Here is a 14381-nt window from a genome sequence, read left to right as displayed (position 1 = left end):
TTATAAAATTTTTTTTTATGAAAAATATTTTATTTGTGAGAGGAGAGTATTTGAATTTGGACGGTATTAGGTCTGTTTATTTGTTGGATTTTAATGATTTGGAGTTGTTGTTTTTGAAGGGGGCTGTATTGGATTTGTTGGCAGCTGGTGGGGTTGGTTTGCCGGTTTTATCGGTTTCTGGTGTTATTGATGATTTGTCTCAGTTGGAGTTTAGGAGGGTTCATGTTTCTTTGCCTAATTCTATTAAGTTTTATAGGGTTTTTAATAAGAGGGGTAGGTTGGTGAATTTGAAGTGTGAATCTAAAGATGTTTTGGGTCAATTTAGGAGGCTTCCTTTTTTTTTAAGGAGGCGTAATTTTTTTAATAAGAGGAGGTTTTTGATGTTATATGATTTAAAAAAATATGGGAGGTTGAAGTATGTTGGTGTTAGAGATCCTTTTTTTTTTTATAATTATAGGTATTTTTATGAGCGTAAGGGTTCTTCTCATGCTTTTATTAAGTATAAGAGGTATGAGAGGGAGTTATTTTTAAAGATTTCTGGGTATAATTCTTATAAGAAATCTGAGTTTAGTGAAGTGTATTCAAAGAATTATAAATTTGGTGGGTTGAATACGTTTACTGAGTTGAATAGGGGCTTATTTCATTTTATAAGGTTGGCTATTAATAAATATTTTAAAATTATTAGTAATAGGGCTAATTTAAAAGATAAAGTTTTATTTTATAGATTAGAGCGTTTAATTCATGGCTCTTTTAACACTTTTTATATTTTAAAGTATAAACAAGATAAGTTAACTATTAGATCTAAGTATAAATTTAAGTGGAGGAGGTCACGATTAGCTATATTTAAATATGTTGTAGGTCGTTATAAGTATAATTTAAAAACTAAAAGTTCTAAATCATTTAATAATTTTTTATTAAATAACCCAGATATTTTTCCTGATCCTATATATATTAAAAAAGAGGGTAAATCTAAATTATATTATTTTAACTCTTTCTCAGAGTTAAAAGATTATAATAAAATTAATAATAAAAATATTAAATGGCCATATTTTTTAGAGGACAAGCGCCTTATTTATAGTCTAGCAAGAAATGCAGTGGATGTTAGATTAACATCCAGGTTTTTTAATACTTTTAATATAATGGATCCTAACACATTTTCAACTATGGCTAGGATAGGCCATTTTAGAGGATTTTTATTTCAAAAAGTTGAAAGGAAATTTTCTTTTAAGTATGCAGCTAGACAAAAGATCCAAGATAAACAAGATTTAGCTAACTTAAAAATAGAAAGAAGAATTAAATTAAAGATTAAAAACGTTAGGATATTAAGATATAAACCATATCGTCTATTGAGGCTTAGAAAAAGATGTAATAAATTTTTCTTAACTAAAAATAAACCTAGGTTAAGAAAATCTATCTTTGGAATGGTCCATAAATATGCCAATTGTTTATTTACTTATCATTATAAAAGGGTTATAGCCCATAGAGTAAAGAAAAGAATATTGAGACAAAACAAAAGAATAGGATTAACAAAATATACTAATAGGACAAAATTCTTTTTTAAAAAGGGGGCGATAAAACCTTTATCTAAAAGGGGGGAGCCTTTTTATGAGCAGGGTTCTTTTAGAGGAAGGGATTTCTTATTTAATATAATGAAAAATTATATTAATTGTAATACATATAATAATGTAGTTTTATCTAAAGACTTAAACTCTCTTTATACAAGGAGAGTAAAAACAGAATTATATAAGTATAATAATACAGAATTTATTAAAGACACTTTAAACTTGTTATTTCCTGAATTAGACTTTACTAAAGATGAGTTAAGGACTTTTTTAGTAAATAGTAACTTAGATTCATCTAATCTAGAAAAAAAGATACATAGAATTAAATATAAAACACACAACAAATCATTAGAACATTTAAGATGGTTTAAATTAACAAAGCCTGATAGTTGTTTTACGTCAGAATTAATTAAGTTATTAGCTGAAGGAAAGTTAAACATTATGCTATTTAATAATATTTATCAAGAGATAGAGAATGAAAATATTATTTTATTAATAGATTATTTAAAAAAATGTTTAAAAACTAGGCAGGTGTTAATGGACTATACTCCCAGTATAGTAGAGATAAAAAAAGCCATTGAGATATATAAGCTCTGTCTACTTCTTAAAGAAATAGATGAGGAAATAGTCTCAACATGTTTTAAATATTGATTTATTAAGTACCCAGATATAGTTTGTAAATTAATTATATTTCATATTATATGAATAATATAATATATAATTATAATCATAAATCTTATAGTCACTCCCCTAAAAAAATAAACTTAGGAGCAGGTTATAAACACTTAGATTACCAAGATAATTTTGTAACAGAAAAAATAAGAAAAGGTTTTATAAAAAATGGTAAAAGTCAAAAAATGCATAATGCTTTAAATCAAGTATATATATTATCAAGAGAGAATGATGGTGTTAGCCCATATGAATACTATATGTACCTAACATCTGAATCATTACCAATAAGTAAATACATAAACATTAGAATGGGAAGACAATCTAAAAAACATTTTTTAATGTTGGGCTCAAGAAAACTTTCAGTCTATAAAAACTTAATATTACAACACATTAAAAACTTAAACGGAGTAGATGGACTCCCTAAAAAACTACTTGTATCATTAAATCATTTTAGGAATGTACAAACTAAACATTTAACAATATATTCTAGAAAAAATCGCATGGAATTCTATACTACAAAATCTAGAAAAAGAACAGTAGCTCTAAAAAATAGAATATTACAAATGAAAAGACTAAGAGTAAGACTAGTAAACTTCTTTATCAAAAACCATAAAGAAGAGAACATAAGCCCTAAACTAGCTAAAACTACACCAAACACAAAAGAATTAAACATAAAAAAATTAAATAGAATTGCCAACATCAAAAAAAACATTAAGGTTAAAATTATACCAGAAGGAATACACCCTACTAAAATGTTAGAAAAAGCAACTAACACTAAAAAATGCTTTACAAAAAATGATGACGTGAAAAAAAAAAAAAATGCTATCTAATTTGTATAATATGCTTCTTTCTACTGTTAACCTAATCCTTTTTGATATGGGATACTGGGGTGAAATATCAAGTGTAATAATCACAGAAAAACTCCCTGAAACAATCCCTACAAAGATTTCTAAGCCTTATTTAATAAGACCATTAATCGACTCATTCATAATGAGTAAAGGATCTTTATTCCAACTATTATTTAACTCTCAAGCAGAAGACTTAAAAAAAGCCTATATCTTAAATAAAACATTAGTATCTGAGGGATCTCCTACTAGATTCGATACTTATAAAGGAATACACTATATTTATATGAACTCTCATATGAATTCATATAAAACAGCAGGACTATTAAAAGCCAGTGAAATTATAGAATGGCTAGATAAATTAGACAATAAACTAGACACAACTTATTCTGAAGAATTCAAAGAATACGCCGAAACTTATTCAGAAGACAAAGCAGTAGAATTCTTTCACAACTCACAATCATTACATTGCACAGCCCTATCAAACTCCCACTCTTACACTCAATTCTACAACAGCACTGCCCGAGCATTAAACTTAATGTCAGAGAGTGAATATAAAGAATTTGCAAAAACAGTTAAAGAAAACTACGCAAAAGCCCACCCAAAAACTCCAAACAAAGAACTAACAAAATTAGCAATAGAAGCAACACAAAACAACATCCACCAAAATTGGATAAGCTATTTAAAAACTATAGGAATCACTCAAGAAACAACACAAAACAACACACCAAATGAACTCAGAGAAACATTAACTCCATTACAAGCAAACCACACAACAAACCCAAACATTAACAACCACAACAGGCAAACAAACCCAACAATAGGAAGCATACTACAACACAACATAACAAACAAAACAACACACCAATACAACTACACTACATGGACAAACAACATTATCAACCAAAACAATAACAAATATTAAATATAAACAAAGACGATACCATAAAAAAAATCCCTGATAGATTTTTTATTTATTAAATAAAAAACATTTAATAATTTTTTTTTTTTCAGGTCTAGGAAAGAGCAGGTTTACCTGTGAATGGGTTCGAATCCCCTTGCCTGTAAACTAATTCTTTGTTGTGTAGTTACTTTAGTTAGTATTATGGTTTTAATTAAAAAGATATTATACGAATTGAATAGTACAGGACATCTATATGTGGCTATATACAGTATTTTGTTCTGTCTTAATTTTATAGCAGTTTATTTTTCTTGTTAAAGTAATGGTGTTATGGGTGGGGTTGAGAGCTATAGTTTTTGTAGTATTTATATCATTTTTAGTGCTAATATTATATGAGTCATAATACCCTTATGATTTTCCAGTGTGTATCTCGTTAGATTCATAAATCTATGGTTATAGACTTATGAATTACAAGGGTTAATTCTAGCTCTGTATCATTGTTTTATTTTAGTTAAGCTATTTCTTAGAAAATGTATTTATTGGATATTATTTTAGGAAATAATCGTGAACTAAGCTCTGTTAAGACTCTGGCTAAATTATAATTGAGTTGATAGGTGTGTATACACTACTTGCAGTTATTTATATAGTAGTATTTTCCTAGTAGATATTGTTTGGGTTATATTTATATTGTTTTAGATATAGCACAGGTCTACTAGGAAGATATAGCATTACAATAGCTAATGGGTATAATCTTAGTTTTACACTATTAATATAAAAACATTTATAATTTTATTTTTAGTGCGTAGGTTTAGACTAGTTTATATTATTGTAATTTTGATTAATTTATCTGTATTATAATGTCTTTAGGTTTATTATGTAATTCTAATGTTAATTTTAAATTAGTGATTAAGTTCTTAATCAAAATAGTGTTTGGTAGTAGGTGTGAGGCTAACTGTGTTAGTTCTTACTATCTAATAGTTAGAACCTACTAGAGTTAGAGCTCTTTACTTATGAATGAATTATATGTGAAGACTTTCTTATATAAAATCATGGCTTGCAGTCACCAATATGTTAGTGAACTCAATTTATTAAGTGTATTTCCTCTAACACAATGCTCCTATAGTATAGGCTTATAGTGAAGAAGGGTTGATGTATTTGTCCAAGGCTGTACTGGCTAAAACTAGTGGGTTATAATCTAGAATATAACTCTCTAGATAGAAATAATAGCTGTGTATTTAGAGAAGCTTGATAGGACATTTTAAAAGTAGGGGGTTTATAATTCTATTTAAATATGCTAATTCAGCCTACATTATTGGTATAATATATATATCTTTAAAATATAAGGTACAAACAATATTTAAACAATATTGTTTTTATTTAATAAACCTAAAATTATTAAAACATATTAGAACCAGCACCTATTATTAGTTATTACCAATATGTTTTAATAGGAACCTGTTTAAAATTAGTTTATATTAAAAAAACTAGGCCCCTAGTTTTTTTTTCAGTCCAAAATAATTTCTGTTTATTAATTATCCCGCAAAATAAGACTTAGAATATATGCTATTAATATTATAGTATAATATTTTAGCTATAGGATGTATTGGGGTGCTTATTCATATTTTAAGGCTTTATATTTTAGAGTTAGATATTATATGTTTTAATAATTTGGGTTATTTAGCAGTCCCCAATACATTTATTAATTTAATAGAATTATTTATAATGTATTGTATATTATATACTTTTTTTAGTTATATCTATTTTATTTAGAATTTAATAAAGGGAAGGTACTGACAGACCATCGTTTAGAAACTTATACCTTATCTAATCATAGTTAGGATGTACCCTGAATAAGTGTATTTAAATATAAATATAATATTATATTTATATTTAGTATAAGTATTATGTACTAGATCAATAAGTTTTTTATCTACCTAATGAATATAAATATTTATGTAGTTTTGATAGTTAGTCTATAGCATACTAAATCTAACCTAAGAACTTATTATTTTTATTATATGGGGTTGACACTTACATGTCTGGTTCTATATTGTTTTATTAATGTATTAGTATTATAAAATACACATTTATAAAATAAAAATTATTTTTATTTTATTTTATAATATTATTTATTCCTCTTCAGGTTAGATTAGGTATAATATATTTATTATATATTTATATAAGATTTAACACATGAATATATTCTAGATAAACACTACATTATTTATGTATTGTTAGAGTTAGCCCTATATAATATTGTTGTATAGGGCTATATAGATCTATGGGTATTTTAATAGTTTATATTAAAAATCCCATAATATACACGACTGTTGTGTCTACTATATAATTAAATTAATTTATGTTTTTATCACAAAAACTAAATTTAAAATACAACAAGGATTTAGCCATAAAATTCAGGTAGAGTATGTACTATCTTGTTATATAAATAGTACAGATAAATTACTTTACATACTGTAAATCCCCAATGTGTTTATAATATTTATTTCTTATGGAGTTTAATGGGATTCGAACCCATATCAGGTGTATATACTTGCTCTAGCCGTTGAGCTATAAACTCTTTATTTGTTTTGTTTGATGATTTTACCTAGTTTTCCGAACGAGCTTGTTAGTAGTTCGAATATTATTCCTCCTATGATAGTGCACATACAGTATATGAAGATATTCCATGTGGTAGTGTCTATGGAGTCAACAGTGTATAGGAATGGTACTAGGAATAGTATTTCTAGGTCTATTAGTAGGAATAATAGACATATTATTATGAAGTTTGCATTGTATTGGTTTGATTCGTGAGAGTTTGGACTGTATCCACACTCATAAGCACTTATTTTGTTTAGGTCTGTTCTGTGGTTATTTGTTACACAGTATCCAGCAGTATATATTACTAGAGAAAGAGTCATAGCTAGAATAGCAGAGTATAAGAATACACTGTGTTCTATGCTAGGTGTATTAACTAAAGAAAAAGAAGTATAGTTTAGTCTTGATACTATCATTTTTTTTTTTTAGTTGATTAGAAAGAGTGTTAGGATTAGTGTTGTTGTTATGAATATTGTTGTGATTAGTGTGTTTAGTGGGTTTTTGCTTGTATTGTTTTGTGTTTTGTTTATGTTTGTGGTGTGTTTGTATATGGCTCCTAGTGTTATAGAGTTTATGTATCCTGTGTCTATTGTGTTGTATGTGATGTTGTATGCTATGTTTGTTATTGTTTTTGTTATTGTGTTGTATATTTTGTCAAAGTACCATTTATTGCTTAGGAATTTGTGTATTTCTTTCATAAGTTTATTGCTCTTAATAAATGGTGTTGTGTATAGTATTTGTATGTTTATGAATAGGTATATTCCTATGAAAGATGCAAATACAGGTATTAGTTTCATATAGTCTGGTAGGAATAGTGTGTCTATTATAATATAGTTTTCTGGATGAATAAATATAGAATTGTTCCAAAATGTAGATCCCCATCCTAAGAATATTTCTTTTGTAATGAATCCAGAGTATATACTTCCTATACCTAATATAAATAATGGGATTAGCATTAGATATGAACCTTCATGAGCTATTTTAAATACTTTTTTAGAATTATTTGGATAATTTAAGAAAGTATAAAATAATAACCTTGTAGAATAATATGCTGTAAATAAAGCTGTTATAGACCCCAGCCATAAAGCAAAGTATCCATGAGTTGATTGTTTTGCTATAGTTAACTCAACTATTACATCTTTTGAATAATACCCAGTTAAATAAGGAAAACCTATTAATGCTAATGAACCTATCAATGTTAATGAATAAGTAAATGGTAAATGGTTTATTAACCCCCCCATTCTTCTTATATCTTGCTCATCATTTATCGCATGGATAACAACCCCTGCTGCTAAGAACAACAATGCTTTAAATATAGCATGGTTAGCTAAATGGAACAAACTAACAGTATAACCAGACAATCCACATGCAAAAACCATATACCCTAATTGACTACATGTAGAAAAGGCAATAATACGCTTCATATCATTTTGAACCAATGCAGTAGATGCAGCAAAAAAACATGTTATTGCACCCACAATAGTAATAAACGTTAATGCAGCTGTAGAATACTCAATTAATCCTGAAAGCCTAATCAATATAAACACCCCTGCTGTAACCATAGTAGCTGCATGAATAAGTGCAGACACTGGAGTAGGCCCCTCCATAGCATCCGGCAACCATGTATGTAAGCCAATCTGAGCAGATTTACCAACTGCCCCTAAAAAAATAAAAAATGATATAATAGTAATAGCATTATATTCAAAACCCAATAAAACTATAAAATCCTCTAATGAATGAGACACTAACAACATAATCGAAGAATAATCCAATGTCTCAAATGTATAAAAACAGCTATACATAGCCAAACAAATACCCAAGTCACCCACCCTATTCATCAACAATGCCTTAATAGCCGACTTATTAGCATTTATCCTAGTAAACCAAAAATTAATCAATAGATAGCTTATAACCCCCACACCTTCCCAACCAACAAATGATTGAACTAAGTTGTCTGCTGTAACTAAAACTATCATAAAAAAAGTAAACAATGACAAATAAGCCATAAACCTTTGTAAATGAGGATCATTCTCCATATAAGACACAGAATAAGCATGAACTAAAAAAGAAATAGTATTAATAACCACCAACATAGTAACAGTCAAAGCATCCACATGCAAAGACCAATTAACTACCAATGAACCCGAACTAAACCACTCACTAATTTCTAAAGAAATAGGAGTCTCTAAAACCCCCACGTCAAAAAATAACTTAAATGATAAAACCACCAATAAAAACATATTAAAAACAGTCATTAATACCGCCCCATTTCTACCTATAAAAAACCCAAACAATAAAGTCAAAATACCAGATAATAAAGGCAACAACAACAACAACAACAACATTAATTTCTTGATAAAGGACTAAAAGAAATAGACCCAACATTTTTGTAATAAGCAACCAACAACGCAAAACCTACCGATGTCTCACTAGCCGCCACCGCTAAAACATAAAATAAAAACGATAAACCAGCTAGATCACCAAATAACGACACCTGAAAAGATAAATACATAAAATTCAATAAAACACAAACCTCCAATAAAACTATCGCCTTCAAATATGATGAACCCCCTAAAAAAAGAAGAGACAACACCAATAGAATAAAAAAAACAGTAAAAAGAGTATCAAATGTCATAAAATAATCTTTATAAAAATTATTACAAAAACAAAAACAACCACCACAAACACCACACAAACAAAACAAGAAAACCCTAAACCCTAATAACAACCACACACAAACAGCCCCCCCCCCACTAAAGTAAATACACAACAAATAATTCTGATATAGTTTATATATTTTACAAAAAGGACTTAATAAATTAATCCTTTCAATACTCTTTCTTTCAGAAATAAGATAAATTAAAGCAATTAATAACTAAATAAGTAATATTTTACCTAAGTTAGGTAGATATTAGATAAAATCTGTGGAGGTATATCCCCTAATAAAATTTAAATTGTTTCCATTTAATTAGATGAAATAAATTTAAATCTATTTCATCTAAGAAGTCTTTTATTGAAAATAGGAATCCACCACTAGCTCTATTCTTTACATGATACAAGAGCATTTGTTCATTTTTTTGAATATAATCTGTAATATATAATTTTTCTGCTACATCAGATTTTGGAATGAACCAACTTACTTTAGAGAAAACAAACTTTTGTTCCTTACACATGTTAAAAAAATTATTTTAATGTTTTTTTATTCTATTGGTGTATTTCCTGTTAATAGTAAGTGGCTATTCTATTTCTCCCTCGTCTGTTATTTCAGGGTTTAAGTCTGTTAATTCTGCAGGTGTTATTTCAGAGTTTTTTGAATCAATTATCGGTATAGCATAGTTTATAAAGAGATCTAAAATATTAGACCCGTGTAGTTTATTAAAATTTTTAGAACTAGAAGTCCCATAGATTTTCAAATGACTAGCTTTTACTCAAGTAAAAGCTAATAGCAGCACGATGTATTGATTTTTTTTTTCTCCATCAATATTTATAGCACCAAGCTTAATCCCTAATTGATTTATTGGTAAATTTGATGTCTATTGTCCTAGGACAATACAATACTCCTCATTAATTGGTAATGTTTGAAGGCGATGATTAGTTAGTAGTTTGCCTTTATTGAATGGAGGGGTGTAGATTATTTGTTTATTTTTATTAATAATAGAAATATTACTGTTTAATACCTTAGCTGAATTAAAACCCCCCCAGTAATTGTTTTATTCTCATTTTGTTATTATTTTATATAATACAAGAATCCATACCCCAACCCTATAAAAATGAATAAAAATACTAACATATACCATACGTTTATCAAAATTAAAAACAAAGGCAGCAATATTACTCACCTAAATATAGCTATTTGTTAAAAGTGGGATATCTGTTTGGGAAAAACCAAGCTCCTTTCCTTGTGGGCTTAGAATAATAACAAAATCCTTTTTATATAAATCCCCTATAATTAATATATCATCTTTATTGTCCCTTATTTCAACTGTTATCAGTCTAGATAGACTAGACAAAAACCCAATAATATAATCTTGAAAGAGAAGCAGCACCTGCCTAGTGACCCAACATAGAAATGCTAAAGGTAATGCTATTTTAACATAGAAGTAGGATATTTCTCCTAATACAAAAATAAAAAAAAATGATATATTAATTATAGGGGCTAGATAAAGTATAAAAATTATAAACCCCCTTAAGAAGAGCATGCTAGATTAATGATCTGTTAAATAGTCAGCAACCTTTTCACAAAATTTTATACGCGCCCCGGATAAATATCTCAAAGTTATTAGATCAAAGCCTGTATACGCAGTAGGAATATAGAGTTATTTTAAAAAATTCAAAAATCCAGGGTTAAATAATTTTATGTATAGAAACGATATTATCCCAATAAAAAAAAAAAATTAATATAAGGAAATGCCTGATCTGACCTAATGTAGAAAGTCCATAAAAAATGGTTTCCTCCAAAAATCGCAGATAAACCAAGCCTACGATATAACTACCTAATTATAAAAAAAAAGGAAGAGTTGAAAAAAGGAGAAAACCACCAGATAACCCGCTGAGATCTATATCCTCATGATTTGTAGAGAACAACCCATGACCAACAGAATCACAATCTGGTGCTCTACCAACTGAGCTAAGCCCGCATAATTTTAGTTTGAGAAAATGGGATTCGAACCCATGCGTCATGAAATCAAAATCCATTGCCTTACCACTTGGCTATTCCTCAATGGAGTTTCCTCCTTATATTTTGTTAATATTAGTTCTTAAATTTAGTTAATTTTTATTAGAATTAGATAAAACTTCTCTAACTAATGATACTTTTTCCATATTAACACAATATGAATATATCATGTTATAACTAATTGTAAAAAATACACAAAACATAAAAGAAAGATTAAAAAAAGTTAATAAATCTACTTGTGGCATAAAATATAATATATAATGGCTATATTATCTGGAAGATTATTAATATATTATCTATTTGAGGGCGATGGGATTCGAACCCATGCTCACATTCGTGGATAGATTTACAGTCTATTGCTTTAAACCGCTCAGCCACACCCTCAATGAGTTTAACAGGACTCGAACCTGCGACCAACGGATTAAAAGTCCGCTGCTCTACCACTGAGCTATAAACTCTTATTTATAAAGTTAAATAACCCCCATTCAGTCTAATTTATTTTACTATTCCTTTACGATCTAGTGTCGAACAGATTTAAGCTTCTAATATAATAGCATTTATTTAGGCTATAACGTAGGAATTTCCTAATCCTGAAGAGATTGTCGTATCTTGCCCTGTTAGGAAATTATTAGTTATGTTGTTATTCAAAAAATAGCCCGCTTGGTGGAACTGGCAGACACGACAGACTTAAAATCTGTTTTCAGTTTATGAAGTATTGGTTCGAGTCCAATAGTGGGTATTGGGCTTATAGTTTAGTGGTAAAACGTTCCACTCATGATGGATACTACGTGGGTTCGATTCCTACTAAGCCCAATGCTCCCGATCTTTTGATCGTAGCATACCACTATGATAGTTTATGGATGTATCTTTCGCACACACACATGCTCAGATATTACCTATCTCTTAATATTGCTTTTAGGCCACACAATATAATTTATATTTCATTTTTTTAAATGAGATTTGTTTTTTAAGTATTTATATTATAGTTTGTTTTAATTATAAAATTTTTTTTTATGAAAAATATTTTATTTGTGTATGTTCCAGCTAGTGAGACACTAGTGTGGGTTGTTAGTGATTAATTCAGTTGTGGATCAAAATTTAGATTTAGTTATTTTACTATTAGATTTATATTTATGTATAATAGGTTAGATTTAATGGAGTTAAAAGCCTTATATGAAAACATGATAGCCCCGATTTTATCTATTATTTTATTTATAGTTAAATTTTTGATGTATATAATTGGAATAATTTATATATCTAAAATACAACCAGTTTATATATCTGAAGTTTCATCGGACTATAATAATAAGTATTATTATTATGTTATTATTGTGATTTTTATTTTGGTTGTATATGGTTTGATAAAGATTTTGGGGTATTTTAAACCAGGTCTTTTTAGTATGAGGGGGTTTGTTTTTCCTTCGGCTAGTAAAGGTTTTGATTATTTAGTTATGTTACTATTTAAGGGTTTATATTTGAAGTTTTCTAGGCGTTTGGTTTGGTTTTTAGGGGAGGATACCTTTAGGCAGGGTTGTTTTAGCCTTTTTAAGTTTTGTGTTTTTTTTATTTTACCATTTTTGAGTTTGTTTTTTTTTTATTTGTTTATTTTTAATAAAGTTAGTTCTATGTTTATTGTCTCCTTTTTGCCTTTAAGTTTTATTGCTTGGTTGATTAGGTTATACCTTGTATCTTTTGAAGAATATATAGTTTTGAATTTAGATGAGATGAAAGAGATTGTTAATGTTTATGGTAGGGATGCTAAAGTTTTATCAAATGGGTCAGTGTCTATTGGCGCTATAGTGCTTGAGTTAACAGATGAGGGGATTAAAAGAGGGTACTCTCACTCTTTTTGTATTCCACTTGGAAATTTATGGCTGGCATATAGTAGTAATCATTTAAGGGCTAGGTCTTTTAGTGAAAGATGGAGGCTTATTCCTGGGTTACTTATTTTATGTAGGGTTATTTTGTGGGGTTTAATAGCTACAGGTAAATATATTATATGATTAGTAATTTAATAAAAAGGTCTTATTCAATCAGTAGTTCTAGTAAATTATGTGGAGCGTTTATTAAAAATTCTAAAAGAGAAGACTTTAAAGCAATTTTAGAACCTTTAAAGCTGGATGTAAACCATCCCTTTATATTAAAAGACGGTGATTCAGCAGAAAAGGTAGTAGATAGGCTAACTATTTTAATGCAATGTACCAGCGTATCAACAGCCAGGAACCCTGCAAATTTGATAAGTAAAGAATCCAATTTAGTAGGTCAGCAAAAGCCACAGTTTGGTATGGTTGCGAAAGAAAAACTCTCTATTCCTTATCAGAGTTTAGATTTAATTAAAAACTCTGATGAATTTATAAATTTTAATAAAGAAAGAATTTTTAAAATTATAAAGGATGAAAATCCAGAATTATTAAGTGATAGTAATAAAAATGATAATTCATAGGCCATGTAAAAGACTGTATATCCCCAATTATAACATTGATTAGTTTTATTAAGGCTATTACTCTAAGAGGTTTATAGTTAAGTGAAAATACTGCAGCAATTAATAGAAATAAGCCAGAAACAAGGGCTGGTGTAGATCAAGTATAAAATATGAAAGAATTAATAGAGTTAACTCTTAATAGAGTCTCACTATCTAATAGTTAATCAATTATAATTGATTGTTCATCAATCATGCAGACATACTATATAAAAAATTCCTATTTAGGAATTTTTATTTATTAAATAAAAAACATTTAATAATTTTTTTTTTTTTTTCAGGTCTAGGAAAGAGCAGGTAAAACCTGTGAATGGGTTCGAGTCCCTTGCCTGTATCATAATTCTTTGTTGTTGTTGTTCAGTGATGGAGTGTATGGTTTTTGGTCCAGGCCTGTACAGGCCGATTTAGTTTATGATTATTTATAAAATTTATATTAGAATGTTTTATTTAATTTTGTCTTGTTAAGGTTGTTTTAATTTATAAGTTTTAGTGTTAAATCAGTAGTGCTTTAGTGGTGGGTAGTGTTTATAATATTTTTAGGGGGTTTTTTATATTAAATTGTGTTTATTGGATAATTTAGTACTAAATTATCCATTTTATTAATGATGTATAGTACTTACCTTTTTAAATTATTAGGTTTTATGAGTATATG

General features: G+C 28.2%; 4 protein-coding genes, 6 non-coding genes and 1 pseudogene across 11 annotated transcripts; 4 read left to right on the top strand and 7 right to left on the bottom strand.

The window, feature by feature from the left end:
• Positions 1-14: 14 nt before the first annotated feature.
• Positions 15-2213, top strand: H696_09010 (hypothetical protein; the record flags this gene model as incomplete). Its single annotated transcript has 1 exon — positions 15-2213. The coding sequence occupies exon 1, from the start codon at positions 18-20 to the stop codon at positions 2211-2213; it is 2196 nt and encodes a 731-aa protein (XP_009498416.1). The 5' UTR covers positions 15-17.
• Positions 2214-3053: 840 nt separating this feature from the next.
• On the top strand, positions 3054-4004 carry H696_09009 (hypothetical protein; the record flags this gene model as incomplete). The annotated part of the gene is made up of 1 exon: positions 3054-4004. One exon carries the CDS (start codon positions 3054-3056, stop codon positions 4002-4004), a length of 951 nt encoding a protein of 316 aa, XP_009498415.1.
• A 2487-nt stretch (positions 4005-6491) lies between these two features.
• H696_09135 lies at positions 6492-6558 on the bottom strand (annotated as a pseudogene). The gene has a single exon. The product of its transcript is annotated as a tRNA-OTHER (tRNA).
• Position 6559: 1 nt separating this feature from the next.
• On the bottom strand, positions 6560-6898 carry H696_09008 (NADH-ubiquinone oxidoreductase chain 3; the record flags this gene model as incomplete). The annotated part of the gene is made up of 1 exon: positions 6560-6898. One exon carries the CDS (start codon positions 6896-6898, stop codon positions 6560-6562), a length of 339 nt encoding a protein of 112 aa, XP_009498414.1.
• Positions 6899-7000: 102 nt separating this feature from the next.
• Positions 7001-8920, bottom strand: H696_09007 (NADH-ubiquinone oxidoreductase chain 5; the record flags this gene model as incomplete). Its single annotated transcript has 1 exon — positions 7001-8920. One exon carries the CDS (start codon positions 8918-8920, stop codon positions 7001-7003), a length of 1920 nt encoding a protein of 639 aa, XP_009498413.1.
• A 2220-nt stretch (positions 8921-11140) lies between these two features.
• Positions 11141-11212, bottom strand: H696_09134. Its single transcript has one exon. It is a non-coding gene; the product is annotated as a tRNA-His (tRNA).
• An 11-nt stretch (positions 11213-11223) lies between these two features.
• Positions 11224-11295, bottom strand: H696_09133. Its single transcript has one exon. It is a non-coding gene; the product is annotated as a tRNA-Gln (tRNA).
• A 256-nt stretch (positions 11296-11551) lies between these two features.
• H696_09132 lies at positions 11552-11634 on the bottom strand. The gene has a single exon. It is a non-coding gene; the product is annotated as a tRNA-Tyr (tRNA).
• A 2-nt stretch (positions 11635-11636) lies between these two features.
• On the bottom strand, positions 11637-11708 carry H696_09131. Its single transcript has one exon. It is a non-coding gene; the product is annotated as a tRNA-Lys (tRNA).
• A 196-nt stretch (positions 11709-11904) lies between these two features.
• Positions 11905-11989, top strand: H696_09130. Its single transcript has one exon. It is a non-coding gene; the product is annotated as a tRNA-Leu (tRNA).
• A 2-nt stretch (positions 11990-11991) lies between these two features.
• H696_09129 lies at positions 11992-12063 on the top strand. Its single transcript has one exon. It is a non-coding gene; the product is annotated as a tRNA-Met (tRNA).
• Positions 12064-14381: the final 2318 nt, after the last annotated feature.

The sequence above is a fragment of the Fonticula alba genome, scaffold supercont2.212 (assembly GCF_000388065.1).
Source record: "Fonticula alba strain ATCC 38817 mitochondrial scaffold supercont2.212, whole genome shotgun sequence".
Classification (NCBI taxonomy): domain Eukaryota; order Rotosphaerida; family Fonticulaceae; genus Fonticula; species Fonticula alba.
This window is presented reverse-complemented; position numbering and strand designations above follow the sequence as displayed.